The 26,493-nt window shown below is 40.8% G+C and overlaps 1 protein-coding gene across 1 annotated transcript; it reads left to right on the top strand.

Moving 5' to 3' along the window:
- Positions 1-1,588: 1,588 nt before the first annotated feature.
- On the top strand, positions 1,589-26,170 carry CMTM6 (CKLF like MARVEL transmembrane domain containing 6). Its single transcript, XM_020799505.3, has 4 exons — positions 1,589-1,723; positions 17,993-18,169; positions 20,673-20,771; positions 23,615-26,170. The coding sequence occupies exons 1-4, from the start codon at positions 1,589-1,591 to the stop codon at positions 23,765-23,767; spliced, it is 564 nt and encodes a 187-aa protein (XP_020655164.2). The 3' UTR covers positions 23,768-26,170.
- Positions 26,171-26,493: the final 323 nt, after the last annotated feature.

Here is a 26,493-nt window from a genome sequence, read left to right as displayed (position 1 = left end):
AGCAATATACATATCCTTGTTTACATGTATGCAGAGCCATGACTTCCTTAGGTCCAATCTTCTGACTGCGGATTTTACATTTCCTGCTTCTGGTTCACACCTTGTAAATTCTGTCATGAATCATTAAAAAGAAACCTTAAGCAAATAGCTCATTAAGATTATCATTTGAAGAAAAAGTATGAAGACATTCTATTAACACATGCTTCTGTGAATACATAAAGTCCAGGAACTTCTCTGGGCTGTTTTGTTTTGTTTTTGTTAGCCACACTGTATTTCAGATTTCTATATATCTGGTCCAGTATCAATACCTGGTACAATAAGATGTCTTGACCTGTTGTCTCCAAAAAACATTTCTATGACCTCACTTAACATGTGATTTTACCTTTGAGGTCAAGAATGGGAGAATCCGTACTTTCCATCAATATTGAGCATTGTTTTGTATTTTCAAATATCCCTACTACTTAATATTTTAATGCATGTTAAAGGAGTTATGGGCCTTTTGTGGATTTTCTCTTTCAGTACTGGATTTCAATCACCACTTTTCTTCAGCTTCCCTAATCTAGTCTAGGCTCACAAAGTACAGCACTGTGTTTACACAGTGGCCGACTAGATGCCCATGGGAAGTTCATAAACAGGACATAAATAATTACAATTGTACACCACTGTTTGTCACTGTATACATTAGTGCACTCACCAATACTGATGTGTAAATACACATTGGCAGTGGAAGGCCATTTAAAGGTGACACTTCCAATGTATCTTATTCAATAAGGTGATAAAAGCTAGTAGTAACATAATGTGCATAGAAACAAAGTAAGCTTGTCTTCTGTATTATACTGTGAAGTGATGGAGATAATCTTGATGCTCTGTCTTGATGATTCTCTTTACGCTACAATTTAAAAGGCCATTTTTGTAAGGTAAGCACAAATCGCTTTTTGTGTTTTCCCATATGCAAAAAAAGCATTAGTTCCGATGCCTAAAATGAAGCACGCTCGCAGCAAGAGGAAAAGCAGAGAGTCCACTTTAAAGTGCAGTGTTTCCTGTTAGCATATGTGAGACTTGCCGCCTCTTCCGTATTACTGCCGCTTTGTAACCTCGAGAAGTGAGCTCCTAGATTCTGCTGAGAGGGAGCTTAATTTGCAAAAAAGGAGGGGCCCAATCTGTTTAGCGGGCGAGAAAGGCATTCGGGACCTGATGCGCAACACCTCAGGGCTGGATTAACGGGCAGTCCCGGCAACAGGTTGCCTTCTTACAAACAACAGGCTGGACCTGTGCGGGGAATTGGCTTGAGGCTGCCCGACTCTTGCTGCTGACGAGGTTCCCTCAGCCCTGCCGCCTCCTCCTCCAGTTTCCATTTTGCCCTCGGAAGCGACAAGCGGCGCTTTTGCTTCCCTTCCGTGAAAGAAGGGACCCGGGAAATCCCGTCGCCGCCACCGCGGGGAGCCGCGCCTCCTCCTCCTGTTGCTGCCGAGGCCAAGCATTTGCACCGGCATCGCCCACCTGTTTGGGGAACTGAGGCGGGGCCGCCTTTTCCTTTCGTTTTCTTGCAGGACGCGTCGCTGCTCCTCCGTTCTGCTCCTTCGAGGCCATGGAGAACGGCGACCAGGTCTACGTCGGAACCACCGTGCCCGCGGGGGCGACGCCGGGCAAGGGCCCCTTCTGGAGAAGTTGCTCCATCGGCCACTTGGGCCTTCTGCGATTCTCGCTCAAGGTTTCGCAACTGGTGAGTCGGGGCTGTGGGCGCGCGCGCGCCGCCGCCGCTGGGCCCTCCCTTTTTTGGGGGGGGGGGAACTCACCATATGTGGCTGTTTCCCTTTCCCTTTCTTTGCTCGGAGTGTGTCCTGGCGCGCAGGGAGGCGGGGGGGGGCACCTCTTTACCTCGGAAAAGCGGAATGGGATCTTCCAGGAAGTTCCAGGAAGGCTGGGCGGAATTGAGGAGGCAAACCTCTGAGGAATTATTTATCCTCTGCCAAAAGCGGGGCTGTGGTGGTACAGTAGAGGGCTTGTTAGTCCAGCTGAGCCATCCTGAGGCATTTGCTGCCCGAGGCAGCACGACAGAGGGCCACGGGCCACGGTCGCTCACCCGCCCTCCTCAAAGTATAGACTGCCAGCCACGTTACTTTGGCACACACGGCAAGAAATAAAAAAATACAGTAAATCGAAAAGGACTCTCCCTGTTGCACCCTGATACCAGGGATGTCGGCAAGTCTTTGGGTCCGAGTCCCAAGTCTAAGTCTTTGGTACCGAGTTCCCATTAAAAACAAAACTTTTTCCCCCAGAAAAAAAGGAGTGGGTAGGCGGGTTCTGAGTTGTGAGTCCAAATCTTTGGAAAAATAGAACAACCCAAGTCCAGACTGAGTTAAGTCACTAGTGCTCCCCAAATTTACTGTGGGGTTCATGATCCCCAGGTCTGCCATTTGAAGTAACGGCCTCACTCTTCCTGCTAGCAGAGTTGGCCTTATATCTTTGAGAACATGCTACGGACACAGATGATAAACACATTTAGTACTGAGATATGCACTTGGTCCCAGAGTAGTTTTTCACTGGGAGCTGTCATGCTGGCTTCCTTATGTTTTCTCTATCTGATAAGGGTCTGAGTCTTGTCACAAAAGGTAGAGCTACAGTACCTTGGCTGGATTTAATTGGGGTATTTTCATTGGAAACTGTCTTATACTAACTTGCAAGCTTAGTGTATTCTTTGGGCCTCTCAGTTTTGGATTTCAGCCTCCAGAGGCTATGACTGCATAGCCAATTGAAGAAGATTATGAGTGTTACCCCCTGAAACATCTGGAGGGTCAGAGGTTTCTAACGACTAGCCTATATTGACTGGCAGAGGCTCTCCAGCATTTCATCAATGGTCTTTCTGTGCTCTGTGTAGAGATGTCAAAGACTGAAGCTGGGATCTGTCTCAGTGTTTTTGTTTGTTTTGGGAAAAAGCTGAACTCTTACTTATCAACAAATGGAAATCCCACCTCTGGCTAAGTAGGAGAACTGTGTGATCTGAATGAAAACTGGAATCCTGGAATATTTTCTGTGCCCCAGGTAGGGTTAGAAGATTATTGTATTCAGCTTGTGCCTTTTGTGTTTGCATGGTAAACAGTTGCTACAATGGGAATATAAATAGCTGAAATACCAAAATGCTAGAGTATCACAGCATAACTAGACTGAAACTTAAAACCTAGATTTAAACTCTGCCAGAGTTCTAAAACCCTAAAGCCTGTAAGTTTAAACTTGAGGGGGACCAGCTTAGGGTCTACACACAGGTTTAAAACAGACCAGTCCAAAGGTCAGCTGGAATTAAGAGGTCAAGAGGTCAAGGCAGCTAACCCTTTCAGAGTTGCAAATTTGTATTCTCAAAGGTAAATTTGATTAAGGAGGTGCTACAGGCCCCAGGGAGTACTCTAATCAGGGCTCCATTGTCCTCCTGGCCTTGTAGAGTAGTGATTGCAGGCCTCTTCAGCCCTTTGCAGTCACCCAGAAGGGCAAGAGGAGGAGCTAGAAAGGAGCATAAAAACCAGCCCTCTTAGCGAGTGCCCTTGCTGGAGGGAAGAGGGAGAAGGAACTACTTGTCACACCCACACACAAGCAGCTCCTCAACTGCTGGGATTGGAAGTCTCTGGGCTGGAGGACGCCATTCTGGACAAGAGGGAAACCATCCCCTAGGGGGGACCCCTTCTTCAGGTGACGGGCTGGTATCCAGTTGAACTGAGGATGCTCCTTGTGGGGAGAGGAGAAGGGGCTTCTGGTAGTGGGCAATTTGATTGTCAGGAACATAGAAGTGCTACCTGTTCCACATGCAGGGCCAGCTGGGCAGGCAGAGCTCAGGGGTCTCAATGTGTGGCGCATAACATTTAAAAGGTGGTAGAGCAGCTTTTAAACTGAACCCTGGGGGAAAGCCGACAGGAGCCGAGCAGCATCTGGTTCAGGGCTCCTTATCCCTGTGGAATGAGGGTGGAGAGAGTAGAGAACCACAAAGTGATAACAATGTAGGAATTAGGACTGGGAGCATGATGGGACGTCATAGTTGGTCCGCTGGAAGGAGAAGCTGTGGGGAAAAAAGAAACAAGCAAGCAGCCCTTTTTGGGGGACCCCATATGTAGGTGCTTCTATGCAAATGCCCAAAATGTCTGAGCAAGGATCGGACAGCTGGAACATTTGGTGGCTAGGGATAACATTGATATAGTGGCCATAATGGAAACCTGGTGGAATTCAGTGGGGTACCGCAATCCCAGGCTATACACTCTATAGGAAGGATAGGGAGGGCTGTGTTGGAAGTGGGGTGGCCATCTATGTCAAAGAAGGGGTAGAATCCGGAAGAATGGAGATGGACGGTGGGTCTGACTCCATCATAGAATCACTGTGGGTTAAACTACTAGACCCAAGGAGCGAAGTGATAGTGGGGGTGTACTATCATCCTCCAGATCAAAAACCTGAGGGGGATTTTGGAATGAGGAGACAGATCAGGGAGGTGTCCAAGAGGGATAGGATTGCAATCATGGGAGACTTCAGTTATGCTCACCTCAACTGGTCCAATGTGTGCTCGGTTCAAGAAAGAGAAACTGGGTTTCTTGACACGCTAAATGACTGTGCCTTGGAGCAACTTGTCATGGAGGCCACCAGAGGATAGGTGACTCCGGATTTAATCTTATGTGGTACCTGGTTAGGAACATGAATGTCACAGAGCCGCTAGGGAATAGTGACCATGCTGCGATCCCTTTCGCCATGCATGTTGGGGGGAGAGTGTCAAGCAAATCTGACACAAAAACTCTTGATTTCTGAAGAGTGACTGTCCCTCAGATGAGGAAACTAGTTAGAAAGAAGTTGAAAGGGAAGGTAAAAAGCATCCAATCTCTCCAGAGGTTTTGAAGGGTAAATGGAAATCCTCCCCAAATGAGTAAAATAAAAAGGAACACAAACTCTGGCAAAAGAAATATAAGAAGATGATACGGAAGGTAAAGAAGGACTTTGAGGAACAAGTGACCATTGAGATAACGGGGAATAATAAAAGCTTCTTTAAATATGTTAAAAGCAGGAAGCCTGCCAGAGAAGTGGCTGGCCCTCTGGATGGTGAGGGAGGGGAAGGAGAGGGAAAGGGGGACTTGGAGATTGCAGAGAAATTGAATGAGTTCTTCGCATCTGTCTTCATGACAGAAGACCTTGGGCAGATTCCGCTGCCCAAATGGCCCCTCCTGACTATGAATTAAATCAGATACAGGTTAAAAGAGAGGATGTTTTAGACCTAATTGATAAATTGAAGTTCAATAAGTCACTGGGCCCAGATGGCATCAACCCGAGGGTTATTAAGGAATTGAAGAATGAAGTTGCTGATCTCTTAACTAAAATGTACAACTTGTCCCGTTAAACGGCCACAGTATTTTCTTTGTCTTGCAAATGGAATTGGAATCTGATACATCAAAAGAGAAAAATGACAAACAGCGTAGATAGTGGAGAAAAAACCCTTGTAATAGTATTGAGTCCCCACCTCCCAGGAATGATGATGGCTTTGCTGCAAGGAAACATAACTAAATGATAGTGTCGCAGCCTTGGTAATATGTTTCATGCTCTTGCTGATATGTTCTGTCAAGTCACTTCCTGCTTATGGTAATCCTATGAATGAGTGATCTCCAGAATGTCCTGTCCTCAACAGCCCTGCTTAGCTCCTATAAACTTAAACCTGTGGCTTCCTTTAGGGAGTCAATTCATCTCATGTGTCTTCCTCTTTTCCTGCTGTCCTTCCACCTTTCTCAGCCTCAACATTTTTGCCTCCATGGATTATTCAGGCATTATTTGATCTAGGACCCACTTGTTCATCTTTCTGGCAGTTTAACGTATCATCAAGGCTGTCCTCCAGCACAACATTTCAGATGAATCATTTTTTTTCCTGTCAGCTTTCTTTACTGTCCAACTTTCACATGGTGACTGGGAGTACAAGAGTGTGAATTATCGTGGTCTTGGTCTCCAGCCGCCCCGAGTAGACATGGTCTAGAGGGGCGGGGTAAAAATCAAATAAATAAATAAATAAAAACAAATCCTTATACAGTGGTGCCTTGACTTACAAACTTAATTGGTTCTGGAACTCCAGTCATAACTCAAAATGGTCATAAATCGAAGCACCATTTCCCATAGGAATGCATTGAAATGCAATTAATCCGTTCCGGCCGAAGAAAAAAAATCATCAAAAATAATAATTAATAAATCACTGCAAGACCCATCAGAAAAGCAATTAATCCCTTCCGGCAAGACCCATCGGAAATGCAAAGAAAGCAAAGCAAAAAGCAAGCAGATAGTGCAAGACTCATTGGAAATGCAAAGAAAGCAAAAGAGAAAGCAAGCGGCAATAGCAACCCTTTTTTTGTTTGTAAGTGGAAGCTCTGGCCACAAGTTGAAGCAAAATTTTGCGGCCGGAGCTGGTCGTAACTCAAAATGGTCGTTAGTCAGGATGTTCGTAAGTTGAGTCACCACTGTACTTTGTGATCTTTTCTATTCCCTTCATTGTTGCCCTTCCTCAGTCTTCTTCTGATTTCTTGGCTGCATTCTCCGTTAGGATTGATGTATACAAAAATATATGTATACAAACTTTTTCACTATTTCAATGTCTTCATTGTCAACATTGAAGTTGTATGTTTTTTCTTTAGTCATGATTTTTGTATTTTTCATGTTTAAGTGCAGTCCTGCTTGGACACTTTCTTCTTTCACTTTCCCTAAGAGTCATTTCAAGTCATTGCTGTATTCTGCCAATAAGAATGGTGTTATCTGCATATCTTGAATTATTATGTTTCTTCCACCAGTTCTCACTCCTCTTTTATCTAACTAGTCCAACTTTCTGTATGATATGTTCTGTGTGCAGATTGAACAGATAAGGGGATAAAATGACACCTTTGTCTGTTGGGCAAGGTACACATCATGACAATCAAGTGCTGAGGCACACCCATTTCTTTCAGAACTACCCATGCTATTTTATGCTATTTCTACGGGTTTTTGTGAGGTTACTACTGAATGCCAAAAGAATAGATGGCCAGTGACAAGCATTTTCTTCACATTGATTTATTTTACAGTGGGATGGGTGGATGAGTCTTTTGTTGCTTGAATTGGGTTAATGATTATTTACTAACTTGCTACAGTGGTTTTCTAAACAATTTTTACATTTTATGTTTATTTGTGTTGGCCATTGCACCCACCGCTCTTCATAATGGCTAGGTTCTTCTATTCACAAAAATGTGTATGTACAATGCTGTTTAAGATTGCAAACAGGGAGCATGTCTCCAAACTCACATGCTCAAATCTGTAGATGCTTGAAGGTCTTACCTGTTCTTTCTGCACTGCATTTATATCTTGTTTAATTCTGCTGCAAAGGTATTGCAGAAGAAAGACTTGCAATGTGTATCTTTTGACTTTACATGTAAGGAGCTTTGCACATGTTCCCACCAAGAAGGCTCCTAGTTCTAAGATTAATTTGTACCTTGTGAGCTCTGCATTGAAACCCAGCAGATTATCGGCATCTTAAAGAAAATTACATTAGATGTGGTATACATTTTGGTAGGTTCTGAGTGGATAGCCCAGTGAGTTAGAGCATCTAGCTGTAGCCTGGAATTCAGTTCCCTCCTGTACCTTGTAGAGGGAAGGGAATGGTAAACCACTTCTGAGTGCTCTGTACCTAAAAAAAAACCATGTGAGAGGTAACCGTGATTCAGAATTTACTTGACCGCATGAGGTTAATTCATTATTCAGTTTTTGTAAAGAATCCACATCACCAGTCTATAATCCAGAATTTGGAACAGTTACTTTTTAGATTACAACCCCTACAATCTGCCTACCAGCATGGCTGCCTATGCTAATGGAGGATTCTAGGAGCTATACTCCAAAAAGTAACTTTTCACAGCTCTTCTCTAGTTTACAAGAGCGTACACTGTAGTACATTTGTTTGACTTTACAGCACCATCACAGTCTTGTTTGGTGTTGCTGTAGCAGACTAATATGAACACTTGCCTGGAAATAGCACATGCATGGTATTCCCCCTTTAGCGTACACTCATGCAAATGACTGCAGGGACTTTTCTCCAAGGTAGTTGTGAACTCCTGATTCATTAACAACAGAGTGTAACATGGCTTTGTGATTTCTGCACACCTTTTAACATTTTGGGATGAGATTAAAATCAAGTGTCACCTTTTCTCAAGTAGAAGAGATAGCTGTGTTAGTCTGTGCAAGCATTATAGGTAAAAACAAAATAAAAGTTTAAAAAATAATTAAAAAGTAAAAGAACAAGTAAAAAGACAAAAATGTTGTGGCACCTTAAAGACTATATTTTTTAAAATGTTAAGTTAGTCTTTGAGATGCCACCACATTTTTGTCTTATTTGTTCTTTATTTTTTTATGATATTTTAACTTCTATTTTCTTTTTACCTATAACCTTTTCCCATAATACCTAAGTTAGTCTTTATAGTAACTTCTTCAGGGTCTCCAAACCTTGTCTCCCCAGTTGTAGTTCTCAAATGTTAAGTGGGTTTATTCAGCATCCTAGCAGATTGTTGTGTTACACGTGTCATATGTAACACCAAAGACCAACCGTTTTAAATTTTGATCCTGAGAATTATTTTGTATCATGAATGGAAAAACTCAGCAATTCTGTAGAAAATTGTATCCATTTTCAAAATTGAGTCATCTACTAATTAAGCAAGATTAGTATAAATCTTCTGATGTACAAGGCAAGTAGACCATGACCTTGGTGCAAATTGTAGAGAGATGCCAGCTACCTGATCTACCTGCCTCCTAAAAATGTGATATTGTTGCTTGAAGATTCGTCTCTGAGCAGACCTGGCAAACTGTATTTTGATTGTTGGCTTCCAAACATTTTGTTGCCAAGGAGTATTAACAGTTTTGTATACTTGCTTTATCCATTATGAATAGGATTCTGGCCACAGCCAGTCAGTTAAAAAAGGTGAAAATGCAAAGTTTGACCTTTGATGGCCAACAGGACTTAGACTACACAAAACAATTGGACAGAGCTGGATTAATAAAGAAGCCAACTGCAGCTTGATTAATAAATCAGTAAAGGCCTGAATATATAAGAAGTTACTTGGGGTCTGTGTGAAGCCAGGTAAGACTTGGCCAGAAAAGTGACCTTTGGTCAGACAGGGCTAGGCCTTGCATATTCTCAGGCAGAAGAAAGACCTCAGAAGGGAATTAGGAGCACTTTTGAAAGCATCATAAGGCAGATCAGCTTTCTAGAAGGTCGTGTCTTTACAGCTGATAGGGCCTTACATGGAGTTTATAGTTCTACACGAAATTAGTAAGCTTGTTATAAGTACGTGTCTTTAATAAAGTACAGTAGATACCAAGTTCCATCTTTCATTGAGAGTTTTCTAAACAGATATCAGTTTCAGTTCTTCAATTTACGTCAGCTAACAGTAATACCAAAATCAGGAAATGATTTAAATAAACACTATGAGGATTCAATGTTATCAGCTCTGTTTGAAGATATAGACTGCCAGTGTTATAAATTACCATTATTTATCAGAGTAAACGAAGCATATTTGACTACTTTTCATCTCAAGCACATTGACAACCTCCCATCCTTAGTGACTAACTCGATACCAAACCTCCTGGTAATAGTTAATGTTTATTCCATCATGCTGTTGTGTATTTTCTATGCTGTCTTGCCTTTTTAAATTTAAGCTTTAGGAACAACTATTTTTCTACAATAATCCTGATGACCATGCTGCTGGTTTTTCCTACTAGAAGTGAATTGTCAAGTAAAGCTGGGACTACATGGTCAGATATTGTGGGATTTGCTCTGCTTATAAAATGAGTGAATTCAAATTAATTTTTACTGACCATACAACATAAAGGTTTATTTGAATAGGTGCAGACCTTTTTGTTCCCATAACAGCTTTTTTCTGTGCCATTGGGGGGCTTCTACTTTTTCAAGCCTGAATGATTTGAACAGGCTTTTTCCTATGTGGTTAATTGTGACACATTATTGTGAAGACAAGGTGCGTGTCAATAGGTGGTGTTTCAGGGACATGATGTTCACTTATGTCGTGATGTTCAGGACTAGGGGAACACCCCACGACCACATTCTTTTCTCTGATCTCCCTTTGAATTTTTTTTAATTTTTTAAATTCTTACATATATATGATTAATGCTATATAGATCACCCTATCACCTTGTCACTCATTTCTCATTATTATTATTTCCTGCGTGTATGCCCTATAAAAGGATAGACAGGTGGGACCAGAAGAAGAAAGGAAAGGTGGGGGCTGTGGGATGGAATATGAATCACTTTGCATCCAGTATGAATGATGAACTCCCAAATCACTCCGCAACCCCTGTGTGGGCATTGACTGCTATTTCAAATGTAATAAGGCTGTGAATGAAATTGCAGCAAAGCCAAATTGCTCTGATTTGGCTTTCCAGTTTAGACACACCCTAAGACAGAAATTATTAGCTACTAGTATTACTGTGGTATTTTGGGGAGTTTTTCCATGAGCGAGGCATGCTAACATAGCCACTAGAATAGCATGTAACCAATTGGAATAGCATCATGTAACCAGTTCTTCAAACTAAGAAGCATAGGCTGCACTCAATCCACAGCTGCCTCAGCTGTAAATATAAAACAGCAACCATACTATTTCCTGACTTAGCATCTAAGAGAGATGTGCCTGGCGAATTCCATCTTTGTAAGAACTTTTGGACTTTACATCTAACTTTCCTGGCAGAATTAATCTTGCCATGAACTTATGGACTTAAAAGTTCTTCACACTGGTAGACACCTGATGAAGTGGGGGTTTTTTTTATCCACAAGAGGTCATATATTATATGATGATTTTTAGTGGTCTATAAAGGTGTCATCTTTTTTTTGCATTTGTATTTTAATTTGCATTGACTACACAGCTACCCTTTATTTCATTCAAATGTAAAGTGAAACAAAGACATTAAAATTAAAGTACATGGAAAGGAGAGCATCAAATATATGTTTGTTTGGTTTTTTGAGAAAATTGAAGGATGGCATTGTTTCTCAAATGTGAGGATTTACAATCTTAAACCTCATGTGACACTAATGTTAAAATTTCCAGTGTCTCCCTTCTGCAGCTTTGTGTGAGACTGGAAACAGTTTCCCATAATAGTTTCCTCTATAGCAGTTTTTCATGGACACATGGTATACCTTTCCTGTTCACAGAAGCAGCATTGCATGAAATTTTCATACCAAGGGAAGTTGAGCTCCTGTAAGGAAATTAAGCATAATGGGAAAATAATCCATTTTTGAATATCTGCAAATTTTAAACTGAAGACTCTGAGCTTTGTCTGGTTGAGAAATGCAAGCCAGAACTAATAGCTTCCCAAATCTCTTCAAAAGGAATATATTCTTTTAACTATAAGCGCAGTGTCATTCATCTGTCTTTGAACCAATGCAAAACAGGAACAGCAACACTGTTGCAATGACGAACTCTGCTGTTATGTCCCTCTTATGTTTCATGTGTAACAACAGCAATAGCAACACTCCTTTGTTTATAGGCAGACACAGGAGTGCATAGAGAAGTGATCCCTTTCAGTATGATATTTACTTATTTATTTATTCAGCTTATATACTGCTTCCATTAGTGCCAACACACTACTCTCTGTGGTTTACAATAGATAAAACATCAGACAGAAATAAAAATGAAACACTAAAGACAGTGAGAACAAATTAGCAAATAAGTATTAACATTATAAAAACAGATGGTGCCAATCAATAGTGCACAGAACAAAAACAGATGAAAAATGAGTGGTCAACTGGGGTCAGTGTGGAAAACCTCCCTGAAGAACAGCCTCTCCAGTCACCTCCTCAATACCCACAGGAAGGGGGCCAGGCAGAGCTTCTCCAAAAGCTGGTTCCACTGGGTTGCAGCCACTGCGAAGAAGGCCCTACCTCCTGTAGAAGACTTATGAACCTCTCTTGGGATGATGACCTGGAGGAGCTTCGTCTGTGATGGTCTAGTGGGTTGGGCAGATGACATTGAGGAAAGACACTCCAACAAGAAATGTGTGCCCAAACCTTTTGATGCTCCTTCTTAAAAAATAATTGAAAGGAGGAAATTTATTTTGCCTTACTTTATAGGCCAGAGCTGGGAGAGAGAACCTTTGCAAAGTAAGAGTGTGCCTTAATGATGGCGTAGTCCAACAAGTTTATTGGTCTCTTGGAAATAAATAATGTTAATGATTTCAGTAATTTTATGGTTGGTTGATATATTTTGGTAGATCTGGTATTGTCATCCCCACACTTGTGGTAATATGATTATGAGTTTATGGCTGAACTCTTATGCAACTTTATGCCATGCAAGTTGGGTGTCATCATCCTGCAACAGAAACATATAATATAATATAATTTAAAGCTTCCTATTCCCCCCCCCTTCATCCTCCAAGGGGAAGCATTTCACCTGGGGAAGCATTTGGGAGCTCTGAGATTGGGAATCAAGACTTTAAGATCAAAAAAGCATGGTTGGATCACTACTGTGAGATCAGAACGGGGAGATTTGATAACAGCTTTTGAATATTAAAGACTCCCCTCATTCAAAGGCTTCTCCAAGTTGAAAGACAGTCCTAGGGAATCTCAGAATTTGAACTATGTGTATGGAGTAGGGGGAGATTAGAAGCTTTCAGTTAAGTTAAATTAAATTAAATATTATCCTTGTGGGGTGATGACATCATCATACTGTGTGGTGTAAAGTTGTGGAAGAAGATTTCAGTCTATCTTTTGTGGAGTATTTTACTGTCAAATCAAGTGCATGTGTATATCTTTAATGCTTGTGTAGCAAAAGAAAAAAGATGTTTAAGACCTGGTGGAAATATTAAGACTTGAGAGTTTAAACTGTGTTAAAAAGTATGTAGCTGGCAGAGTGGTCAGTTGACCACCAAAGTAATTCTATCAAGCTCTGAATATTTTTTTCCTTATAGAGAGGAGCTTCCTTTCTTGCACATTTACTGTTCCTGATTTTAAAAGAAATAATAATAAAAAACGTGTATGAAGCTATAGAGAGTAGTGGGTTGCAATTATCCATGAATGATTGCTCTAAGATTTCTGTTGTTGCTTCAGACATTGCATACCCCGACCAAAAAAAAAAAAAAAAAAAAAGGAAGGCCTGTTTAGCCACTTACAAGACTAGTTCATTTTGATATTGATTGACCCTAGAACCTGATGCTTGTTACTGGGGGTTTGAGACCTATGTGTGGCATTTAAAATTGGTACCATTCTAGAATTTCATCAAGTTTATGGTATTTCTCAGGAAGGATGGCGGACTTTAATAGAAGTTTAATGACCCCGTCAAGTCTGTTTAAAGGAGAGACTGCTCTACAATGTCTATATAGTTCCTTCTGTTGCTGTGGCAGTGAAGCACAACAACAGAGAGCAAAACTGAAAACAAAGCAAAGGGTGAGTCATACTTCCCTATTACAGAAAATGTAAACAGATAAAGGCTGGAGGCACTTAGGAAGTGGTTGTGTTGAGTCCTCGCTAGCTCCTAGACTTTCTAAGTCAAATGTGCCAATAAGTCTTGACTCGAGAGAGAATTCAAAAAGGCTTTTGATTATTTGAAATATCAGATAAAGAAAACGTAGCCCAATGGGACAACCTCTCCCAAGCAAGAGGTAAACTGCCCGCCCTGAAGAATGGTGGCAAGGGTGTTTATACCTTCTGTTTTCCAGAATCAGGGTTGAGATACAGCATACGTGACCAGGAAATAGTTAACAAAGAATTCTATAGGATGTATGGTACATACAAGATGGGGGAGGGAAGTGGGAATGGATTCTAGACAAAGGATTTGCGATGTGGGAGTCTGGCACTGTTCTCTAAGTTGGGCGATATCATGGGGGAACATCTCTTGACAATAGGATTACTTGGGCACAGCTGTTGGGACATTATGGGAAAACATCTGCTCACAATAGGTCTGTGGTTAATGAACAATTCTGGAAGCTCATTAGCACAGAGGAACTGGTCCTTCCTACCTGTCCAGGTGCTCAGAGTGTGGAGTGTCCAGGAGGGTGGAATCTATGTAAATATGAGTTAATATTGCTGTGACTGCCAGAACCAGTTCTTGTTGAGATGCAAATCAAAGCAACAACCATGGTCCTCCCATTGTCTTCCTGGGGGTCATGTTAATTAAGGTTCGCACTGTCCCAACCAGTTCTAGGAGGGGTGGAGAAACTGCACTCCATGGTGGGTGGTACTTTTGACCTTTCTAATTACTTTATTAGAAATATGTTTGTGCCAGCGGCCCCATCAGTTGTCTGTAGCAAATAAGGTTGATACTAATCTTGTTTAATAAAAAAGAAGATTCTTCTGGTACCTTTAGGGGTATTTCTCTGTCACTTCCTTCCCCTCCTCTAGTGGTCGTTAGACCTTTATAGAAGTTCTTTAGCCTTTATGAAAAATACACAAGTGTTCCATAAGCTTAGTGAAATTTTCATACAGTGCAATAGTATTGATAGTAAGTTTAAAATGGCTTTTTAGAATTTTAAATTCTTAGGACTATTGTTTTACTTGCTCCTATTTTATCTATTCTTGTTAATTTATCTCTTTCATCATCATCATCATCTTTGTATTCACAGTCATACTGTGCCATCATCTAAATTCTGGCTTAGGGCAACTCTTTCAAGGCTTTTTTAAACAGTGAGTACTCAGAAGTGGTTTACCATTTACTTACTTAGGGCATCCTGGGACTGTGCAGCTTGCCCATGGCTACAGCGGCTGGCTCTTTTCCTGTGAAGCACAGTGAGGAATCAAATTCCCAACCTCTGGCTTTGCAGCCAGTTACCTAAACCACTGAGCTATCCAACCAGCTTATTGATAATGTGCCATAAGTTTAATTCTGACTTATTATTTTAATTCATTAGTATGTTATGCAGATGACCACTCTAGCCACCTGGAGTGGTCACAATTGACTAGATAGGCGGGGTATAAATGAAATAAATAAATAAATAATAAATAAATAAATTTAAAATGTAGCACATATAAAATAACTTCAGTATTTTTATAGTACAGAGATGTTTAAGAAAAATGGAGATATTAAAGGAACATTTTGTGCAAAGATTGACACGATAAAAGACAAAAAAGGTAGGGACCTAACAGAAGCAGAAGACATCAAGAAGAGGTGACAAGAATACACAGAGGAATTATACCAGAAAGATCTGGATGTTCCGGACAACCCAGACAGTGTAGCTGCTGACCTTGAGCCAGACATCCTGGAGAGTGAAGTCAAGTGGGCCTTAGAAAGCATGGCTAACAACAAGGCCAGTGGAGGTGATGGCATTCCAGTTGAACTATTTAAAATCTTAAAAGATGACGCTGTTAAGCTGCTACACCCAATATGCCAGCGAGTTTGGAAAACTCAGCAATGGCCAGAGGATTGGAAAAGATCAGTCTACATTCCAGTCCCAAAGAAGGGCAGTGCCAAATGCCCCAACTATCATACAATTGCACTCATTTCACACACTAGCAAGGCTATGCTCAAAATCCTACAAGGTAGGCTTCAGCAGTATGTGGACCAAGAACTCCCAGATGTACAAGCTGGATTTCAAAGGGGCAGAGGAACTAGAGACCAAATTGCTAACATGCACTGGATTATGGAGAAAGCCAGAGAGTTCCAGAAAAACATATACTTCTATTTCTTTCGCTACGCAAAAGCCTTTGACTGTGTGGACCACAACAAAATATGGTAAGTTGTTAAAGAAATGGGAGTGCCTGACCAACTTATCTGTCTCCTGAGAAATCTATATGTGGGACAGGAAGCAACAATTAGAACTGGATATGGAACAACTGATTGATTAAAAATTGGGAAAGGAGTACGACAAGGCTGTATATTGTCTCCCCACTTATTTAACTTATATGCAGAATACATCATGCGAAAGGCAGGATCTGAGAAATCCGAAGCTGGAATTAAGATTGTCGGAAGAAATATCAACCACCTGAGATATGCAGATGATACCACTTTGATGGCAGACAGTGAGGAGGAATTAAAGAACCTCTTAATGAGGGTGAAAGAGGAGAGCACCAAAAATGGTTTGAAGCTCAACATCAGAAAAACTAAGATCATGGCCACTGGTCCTGTCACCTCCTGGCAAATAGAAGGGGAAGATATGAAGGCAATGCCAGATTTTACTTTCTTGGGCTCCATGATCACTACAGATGGTGACTGCAGCCACTAAATTAAAAGACGCCTGCTTCTTGGGAGGAAAGCAATGACAAACCTAGACAGCATCTTAAAAAGCAGAGATATCATCTTGCCGACAAAGGTCCGCATAGTCCAAGCTATGGTATTTCCAGTAGCCATGTATGGAAGTGAGAGCTGGACCATAAAGAAGGCTGACCACCAAAGAATTGATGCTTTTGAATTGTGGTGCAGGAGCAGACTCTTGGAGTCCCCTGGATTGCAAGGAGATCAAACATATCCATTCTGAAGGAAATCACCCCTGAGTGCTCACTGGAAGGACAAATCCTAAAGCTGAGACTTCAATACTTTGGCCATCTCATGGAGAGAAATCTCTCTGGAAAAGCCCCTGATGTTAGGAATGTGTGAAGGATAGAGGAGAAGGGGATGACAGAGAACGAGACGGTTGGACCGTGTCATTGAAGCTACCAACATGAATTTGACCAAACTGTGAGAGGCAGTGGAAGACAGGAGGGCCTGGCATGCTCTGGTCCATGAGGTCACGAAGAGTCGGACACGACTTAACGACTAAACAACAACAATTTTTATTTATATTGTATCAGAATTCAGATGCTTTATAGGATTGCAACTGTGTAAGCAGAAATATGTACGTGGCAGTCTTTTGCCAGCTGTCCATCATATTTCTGATCTTTTCTTGGCTGTGGAATTGATCATGTGACTAGCAGCTGTCGAACCATGGAAATCACTTTTGTGATTGCCCTTTCTCAATACAGTGAACCCTCGACTTACAGACGGCTCGACTTACAGACTTTTTGAGTTACAGACTTCTCTGGCTGCAAAATTTAGATTCGACTTGCAGCCAGAGAATCGACTTACAGACCAGAAAAAAACCAAAATGGAATAAAAATAGAATAAAAACCACTGGTTATGGGATTAATCAGTTTTCAGTGCATCGTAGGTCAATGGAGATTTGACTTACAGACTTTTCGACTTGCAGCCACCATTCCAATACAGATTAATTCCTTAAGTAGAGGGTCCACTGTATGTTTTCCACAATAAGATTTTGGCTATGATTGATTGATTTAAAAGTAGGGCTAAAATAATCCTATTAGCCTTAGAGGATTTTTTTTTCAAATAAATGTATAGAATTTATCTAAAGTGTCTGAAGAGGTAGAAATATGTATTGACTGAAATCCTGTTGAGTAGCCACATGGGCATAACTTGACATTAAGTCTGTAGTAGCTGATGTTGTGTCATCACAGAAGAGCTATTTGCACAGCACTTCCACTGGCACCTTTCACAAACAGTTGAAATGGGAACTATGTGACTGTACAATCAACTTTGCAGTTCTTGTCAGGGTGAAACTTCTGGTACATTTACTCAGGTGGAACATTATGTTGTGTCTTGATGAACAGAATTCCAAGCAATGAAAGGTATCTACCACTAAAGAAACCAAAATATAGGCATCAGGGAAGCCTTTCTTGATTGTGTGTTGTACAGGTTTGTCACTCTCACTGAAACAAGTCCACCTGAGAAGTGGGAACAGTTTAAAGAACATATGTTACAAGAACCTTTCCTTGGAGACATATCTAGCTAGAAATCACATTATTCATTTGTCCTCTGTCCCCTCACTAAGGGGAAGGTGTGTTGGAAGGTGTAGTTATGCATTTCCACAGCACCGGTTGGGAAAGACTGTCTTACAGCTGTTGTAAAGCCATCTATAAGCTAAAAATTCTTTCATGTATAGTATACTTTCATAGATGCATTACTTGAGTTGTGGAGACATTATGGAATTTGGCAACTGCTTTGTTGAATAGATGATATAACAACAATCTTTTCTTCTTTTCATATAGGTACTGTCTTTCCTTGCATTTGTGCTTGAAGAAGTTGTGAGTCAATGCACCCGCTGCAGTGGGCTTTATTTCTTTGAGTTTGTCAGCTGCAGTGCCTTCCTCTTATGCATCCCGATTCTTTTCATCTGCTGCACTTCTTTTTATGAAAGGATAGGAAAGGAGAAAGTAAACAAACTGGTAAAAGAAGCCTCTTTTTGCATTTGGTATAACCATATTTTAAAAGAAAGACTGTATGCATGCTTAGGACCACACTTTAGTGTGGCCAACTTTTGATGTTTTTGCCTTAGAAAATCCAGGAAGAGTTGCAGTTAATTTAAACATTTTGGGTTAATAGCCTAAGAGTGAAGTTTAGTTGGGAGCCTTAGAACCTGTCCCAATAAAGAACAACTGTTGTAGCATTTTTGCCCTAGCTGGTGGGAATGTATATATTATCTGTGCTCCACTTCATTTATAGCTAAATTTCATAGTTCATAACCACATCATGTCAGGCGCCCTTAAAAAAGGAGGATGTGTTAGTCTGGTTGCCTGTTCAGCTTAGCTCGCTGGTATATCTAGGTGGAAAAGGAGAGGACCAAAGTTCTGTCTCTAATTCTCTTGAATGCTGAGCTTCCATATGCCAGTAAACACGAATTGACTAAGAGTTGTGCAAAAGACCTGGGAATGGGAAATACACAGGAGAGGGTAATCTGTCATGTATAGCTGTAAAATCTCTGTATCTAAGAAGAGTGTATTTTAAAAATGTTCCCAGTACATAACTTTCATAGCTATATTGCTTTGTTGCAGTGGTGAACAATACATGGCCTGACAGCTGGCTGTAGCAGTCCTGGCAATTTTTGCATCCTATAAAGCCACTACAGTGGTGCCCCGCATAGCGAGGTTAATCCGTTCCAGATTAACCTTCGCTATGGGGAAATATCGCTATATGGATCAAAAAAACCACCAAACAGCTGTTCCCCCTCGCAATGCAAAGAAACATCGGTATGCGATCGCATTAGTGATCGCAAAATCCACATCAGTATGCGGATTCATCGTTAAACGGTGCTCTCGTTATGCGAGGCACCACTGTACTGCTGAATTCAGTGGTGTGGCAGTAAAACAAATCAGATATTGTTAAAACAAGGTACAGTGGTGCCCCGCTTGACGATTACCCCAGTAGATGACGAAATTGCTTCACAATGAGGTTTTTGCGATCGCTATTGCGATCACAAAACAATGTTTCAATGAGGAAAATCCGCTTCACGATGATCGGTTCCCTGCTTCGGGAACCGATTTTTCGCTTCACGATGATAAAAAACAGCTGATCATTGGGTTTTCAAAATGGCCGCCCACTATTTCCGGAAGACAGCGATCGAAAATGGCTTCCCCTATGAAGGATCTTCGCTGGACGATGAGGTGTTTTGCCCATTGGAATGCATTGAACCAGTTTTCAATGCATTTCAATGGGTTTTTTTCCTTCACTTGACAATGATATCGCTTAACAGCGATTTTAACGGAATGGATTAAAGTTGTCAAGCGGGGCACCACTGTATGTATTGTTTTAGCTCTGCAGAGCATCTGGAGGTGATGTCTCTGCTCTAAAAGAAGTTCTGAAAGAAACAAAGTTGTTTTTCTCACTGAATTTATATATGCTGCCAGGAGAATTGTTGTAGTCTGTGGTTGGATCTGTAGAGCTGAAATTGACCTCTAGACACAACCTCTCCTATCCTAATGAATACCAGTGTAGCATTTAATTTTTTTTCTTCCTAATATCCTAATACCATCAATTTACTGTAGTTTTTTGGAGTCACAAAGACCATTAGATTGGAAAAAAGTATTCTGGTGAACTATTGTGATTATTAAGATTACTACTAGTATTTCTGCATATAAAAAGACTCAAGGTGTCTTCCAGTGCTTAAGATATTAAAAAGTTAAAAGAAAATTCAATTAACGGATGTTTCTGCAATATAAAGACTATATTTCCTTCCCAGGAGAATAAGAAATCACAGGGATAATCCTGGAGCAAGTGTTGTGAAGTGAAAAAAGTGTTGGACTAGGACCTAAGTGTTCTGTTCAAACTCCTGCTCACTGGAAACACCCTAGGTTAGTGGGGATGTGGCCACTTCTTAAATATCTCATTGACTTTGGGAACTCTAGCGAGCTCACCACGACTCAGAGTCGACTTGGGGGCAAAGAAAGGGATAATCAATTTATGTACCATAAAAGTAGTTCTAAATGGAAGAAGGATTTTAATTTAAAGCTGGCACAATGAAGCAGTTATATTGATAGACTGAGAGCAGGAAGTGCTCTTCAAGTTGAGCTCAGTCACAGTCTTGCCAGGTTGTCTGAGAGAAATGGTTACTTTTCAGTTTCAATTCTTCATCTGTAAAATGGTAATATTGATAGTCCACCTTGTTCTGCAAAGGTAAGCAAGATACAACTGAAATGTTTTGTACAGCACAATGGATGTAATTCTAGACTATGTGTAGGCAGAATATCCCACTATCCTAGGCCAGCATAGCGGTTAGTAAAAAATTACTGTGAGTTGCAGTCCAGCGTTTGGAGGATGTTGCATTTTGCAACCCCATTTTAGATGTTGAAAATCTCATATTTGCATTACTGTTTTTATTCAATACTAGGATTGAAGAATAAAAATAAGTGACAATTCGGGGGCTAAGTTTATTTTATTTTTCTTTATTTGTAGGATACGTGGATCTTAATATCAGTGGGAGCCTTTTTCCTCCTAGCTTCAATTGTGTTTTCTGCAACCAGTGACAAGACATCAGTTGAAACTGCTGCTTTTGTAAGCACATGACCATGTTCTGTTTCTCTTGTAATGTGTTCTGTGTGTAGAACGTGTTCAAATGCTGGTTTGATTGTTGTTAGAATAGTTAGAATAACACAGTGAATCCACTGCTAGATACATATGTGAATCCTATTAATTCAACAGATCTACTCTAGTCAGGACTAGCAGCTGAATTTGGCTGTGTTCCCTGTTTTCGGTACCTACCATAAAGTAGCAAGAAAGATAATGTAATAAGAATAATGTAGGAAATTGTTGCTACTAGGGCTGGGGGATCTAATGAAAAATCTCTGAAACGATGGAACCCAAGAACCCACTGAAAAGAGCAGCTTTTGCCATGTATTTCTCTCACCCCAAGGAAAGCTTCCTAATGCTGGTCCATCTCGAAAGATGAATCTTCGTGTTTTGTGACTGAACAAAACATTCTTGATCTTAGTTTCCTTTCATGTTCATCACATACCTGTGTTCTGATGACGTACATGATTTTTGCTTTCTTTCAGAGCTTAACAAAATTATTTTCTTGCAATTTACAGACTGTCCTGGCCAGCATAGTGAGTAATGTTGCTAACAGAGAGTTTCGGAGAGTTATAGTCATAAGCTAACTATGTTGGCTCAGGACTGCTGAGAGTATAACCTCTCTGTGCCTCCCACCCCCCAAGGTTGTATTGTAACAATATAAATGTTTCATCAGATAATTTTATCACTGTGTTTACCCTGGACTGACATCTTAGGGTTAGGACTACAGTTTCTTAATAGCCTCCTCCCCCATGCTGCTGCCGTGCTTGTACTGGGGAAATGGTGCACTGTCAGAGCCATTCTCAGACTGGTGCAGTGATGCTTACTGGTTTAGGACCTTGATATGTGTCAGAACATCTCTCCCAGAAAACAGCTACCTGTTCCACACACTCTTCCTAATCCACATTGTTAAAAGTTCCCACATCGAGGGAAGCTAAAATGGTATCAGTGAGGAACCGGGCCTTCTTGGTGGTGGCATCTATTGGAAGAAGCTTCCATTTGTGGTGTGCCAAACTGCACCGCTTCTGCTACTTAGAAAATAGTAAAGATAGATCTCTGTAAAACAACCTTTAAGAATATATCCTCTGATATTGTTAATATTAATTTTTACATTCAGGTTGATGTTTTTTATATCTTATTCTGTAAATTGCCTACTAATGGGTAAACAAAACCAAATAAATAATAAATAAAATGCTTCCACCTACTCACAAACTTTTGCTTTAAACTATCAGGAGCATAGGTTTTTTGGAGAAAATGGTAGGCAGATGAGTCTTTTTGAACATCATCTTCCCCAGCAAAGCTGGGGTGCTTCTGACAGCCTGAAAACAGCTGTTTTGTGAACTGTTGGAAGCACAATGGAATTGGGAAAGAAAGTGCATGGGGAGACTCTGGAAAATTCCTTTTTTTGGAATATATGTGGAGAGGTGAGGGGGGAGACTTGTATATGTGCACAGGTGTATGGGCTTTTACCTGAAGGGTGAGTATACACAAGTGCAGCACTAGGGCAAAAAGCTTGCCTAGATGTTCACCTCAACTCAGTGGCACATGGCAATCAGTATGAACTTTTTTTTTGGCAACTGATCATTGTGTGATAAATACCATGATTTTACTCTATTTTTAAAAAAACGTTCTTCACAAAACTCAGTGTCCCTTTCTGAATTTATTTATTTGTTTGTTTGTTTGTTTGTTTGTTTGTGCTGCCAGCATGGAGATCCCAGAGGATATGTACTGACTTTACAATGGTGCTCCTTGGGGCGACTAGTTCTAATCTGGGCAAAGACTGTGTTTCTCTTTTCATTTTGGTCATTATAAATCCTTCCTATTCCCTTTTGATCAACTTTTAGCAACTTTTTAAAAAGGGTCCAAACTGTCATACACATTTGTCTTTCAGATGTCCTCTCTTTTTTCTTTTCTCCTTCCCTTTCCCTTTTAATTTTTGCAGAGCCTAATGGATTTAGTGGTATTTGAGATGGTGCACAGCCATATGGCTGTGTTCAAAGTTGAAACTATTTAACACTGTCCTATCTTAAAATCTAATCTTGACCCATAAATATTTAAGAGTAGTTGTCAAATGAGGATGTAAACTTGCAATGTGCAAAGCTTTTGATGGCTGCTTTGTGGTGATTAGCCAGGAAAGATATTCAAGGAAATAAAATTATAGAGACAGATGAGCTGGTGTGAGAAATGTGTGTAAGGAAAGAAAGAACAAAGGCTCTGCAGTAGCAAAAGAAGGACTTCCAGATTAGCTTGAGTCAAGATATTTAGTGTCCTAGTGATTAACAGCAGGAAATGAAACGGGCAACTTAGTGAACATTAAAGAATGGTGTACACCAGGAAGCCTGTCAAATTGGCTATTTTATAGAGAGGAATATTAAGGACCTGGAGGGCACCATGTAGTGGAGACACTGGCCCATATGAGGCTGCCATGGGATGGCTCTCATTCTAGCTCTTAACTGGGAAAGAAAGCAGGATGGCATCATTATAGAATCAAAAGCAGAAGCTTCCAGTTGCACAAAACAGTCATGCTTAAATTGCAGTTTTATTCCGTGAGAGACTTCCTCCTTCTCATATCTGTATATCTTACTGGACCACTTATTCTCTCTCTTAATTTGTCTGCTTCTGTAACCCTAACGCTGCAGCCCCAAATGTTTTCATTACTCACAAGCCATGAAGCGTCCTTGCGTGGGCCATTGCCAAATGTTTCTCACGCTTGTGTGCACATGTACCAAAGGGGATGTATATGCAGAGGTTGTAAGGCTGTTCTTGTATGTTCTTTAATCTTGATGGGATTTTATATGTAGAGTCTTCTTTTCTCCTTCATTTAACAGGTATTTGGATATTTTGCAAGTTTTGCATTTCTTCTGGATGCTGGTCTACTGGTTTATAAACTGTGTAAAGCCAAAGAAGAGAGGCAACCAGAAAATACAGGCAACGCACTGAATGCCATAGAGAATCAGCCTCTGAATAACCAGCAAGCCTAAGCTATGAAGCACAGCAGTTTCTTCTGATCAGACATTCAGTGAAGCCAAAAAGATTCTGCCTTCCTAAAATGTCCAGATCGTTACATTTTACTTGTTTCGTATTCACCATCCTAGAGCTTAATCTTTGCACAGCACCTGTATATGTACAGTTCTGAATTGTGATCTCACCAACCCAGCCCCAAAATAACACCAGATGTGCATAGTTGTGTACATTTACTGCACACCATTAATTAATAATAATAATTGGGGGAGGATTTCTAGGACATTCACATTTTCTCTGCAACCTACATTTAAACCCATAAGAAAGTTCAAACATGTTTATGAGTAATCTGGCCTTTCCTCACCAGATCATTCATAAACATGTTTGGACCACCCATAAACTCCAACATAGGTTGCAGAAAAAATATGACATGTCATAAAAACCCTCCCCCTAAAAATAATGATGTGACATCAAGTCAATTCTTTTTCCCTTGCCAGGGTTTTCTAAGAAGAGAATATTCAGAAGTGGTTTACCATTCCCTTCTTCTGGGAGCATTTTGGAACTGTGCAGCTTGCCTAAGGCCACATAGGCTGGCTCTATTCATAGGAGGCACAGTGGAGAATTAAATTCCCAACCTCTGACATAAACCACTAAGCCTTCCAGGGTGTGGTGTACTGCAAAAGGAGGGAAACGTGGGGTGTGATTATGGAGTCAGCAGGCTTTGGTTTTCCAAAAGAAATTTAGAGAATAGGTGCACAGATGAAAAATGTAAATCAGGGGTGTCCAACCTTTCACCTTCCCTGGACACATTAGAAGATGAAAATTTGGTTTGGGCCGCACATACATTTGGTTTGGGCCGCATGGGGGGCAGCCCTAGCTGTCCTCCGCAGCCCCGCTCCAAGCGCGCTTACCGGCAGCTGCGATCTCAGACAGCAGAGGCTGCCAGCTTCTACTCCGGCGGCTTTATGGGGCCGGGAGGGGGTCCACCTATTGACGGTTACGGTGCAATACAGTCATGCAGCCCCCCTGTCCCCTCCCCTCCCACTCCTTCCTTCCTTCCTTCCTTCCCTCTCTCCCCCTCTACTGTTGTGACATGCCCCGGCCACATTCCGGCCACAAGCGCCGGCAGTGTAACTTGAAACTTTGGAATTTCTTTAAAAATAAAAAAATTGCACTAGGCCGCATGACGAGCTGACCGGGGCCGCATGCGGCCCTCAGGCCACGGGTTGGACAAGCCTGATGTAAATGATTTCAGGGAAATTAATAGAATTGGTTATCTGCATGGGGCCCTGTTTGGCAGAAAGGTGAGGTGAAGTAAAATAAAATATTGTTTATTGAGGAAGGAGGGGACACTGGCAGATGATGGAATGGTTTGTGAAACTTCTGTTCAGTGCTCATTGCAAGAATATTCCTTTAAGCACAAACTCTGTACAGGAAGGATTTGGAAATGGAGGAATAAATAGTGACAGCAACTGTAGAGTGGCCTATGCAACTTTAGTAGCTTATATGACTGCAAGGGACTCTGTTGATGAATTGAAAGATGTGTCTCAGCTGGTACTTTTATGCTCAGAGTCAAATAAAATAAAAATAAAATAATATAAAAGATCTGAAACATTGCAGAGAAAGTTGTCCTGTAATGCCCATACAGTGGGGTCTTGACTTGAGAACTTAATCTGTATTGGAATGCGGTTCTCAAGTTAAAAAGTCTGTAGGTCAAGTCTCCACTGACCTACAGTGCATTGAAAACCAATTAATCCCGTAACAGGCCGTTTTTGTTCCATTTTGTGTTTTTTTTCTGGTCTGTAAGTCAATTCTCAGGCTGCAAGTCAAACCTAAATTTTGCAGCCAGAGAAGTCTGTAACTCAAAAAGTCTGTAAGTCAAGCCGTCTGTAAATCAAGGGTCCACTGTACAGGAAAAGATATGCAGTTAAGCCTTCTCTCAGGGTTGATGGTTTTACAGGTGGAGAAACCAGCCTACATGTAACAACTAATGTGGAACAGCAAAATAGATGCTGTCAGTTGCTCTGAGATGCTAACACGAGTTTCTCCTTGCTAACCAGGACAGGTCTTCAGAAAATGACCAATGTTGATGCAATCTTAAAATTAGAGATGTGATAAAAATGTAGAATATTTGTTGGATTTGGGTAGAATAGAAAGCTTTTTTCTTGCTGCTTGCTATTTTTTAAGGAGAGCAACTCAGACTGCAGAGTGAACGCTACTTAAGTTTATTTCCATTGTTAATTTATTTGGATTTGTTCTTGGGCAAACAGTTTCAGGAAACTGGCCACAAATTTCATTTCTCAAAAAATCCACAGGTGCCTTTCTCATTTGCTGTCTCAAGATTGATAGGATGATGCATTTTTCAGGTGTGTTAGCTTTCAAATTTGTATGTTAATAAAGAATATTTTGGAGAGCTATGAAAACTGCTAGGAGATTGTTTCTGTAAAACATACGAAAGGAGATCAAGAATGCAGTCCTTTGAATGTCGTCCTTTACAAGTCCCATTAAAAACTGTAAAAATACTGTTTATTTCTGAGTAAACCTGCATAGGATTGTGCAGAAAATTTCACTCACTGTCAGGGAAGGTTTCTGTTAAATTATGAAATATGACTTGCTGACTATTTGTTTTCACCACAGGAAGCAAACTAGTAGGGGTAACATTTTTGGTTGGTTGATTGATAAATTTCAGAAAATGATACTACATAGAGATTCTTGTTTGGATTCAGTTGAGAAAGAGGCAAAGTGT

The sequence above is a fragment of the Pogona vitticeps genome, chromosome 6 (genome assembly GCF_051106095.1).
Source record: "Pogona vitticeps strain Pit_001003342236 chromosome 6, PviZW2.1, whole genome shotgun sequence".
NCBI lineage: Eukaryota > Metazoa > Chordata > Lepidosauria > Squamata > Agamidae > Pogona > Pogona vitticeps.
Note: the sequence above shows the minus strand (reverse complement) of the source record. Positions and strands in the feature narration are given on the sequence as shown.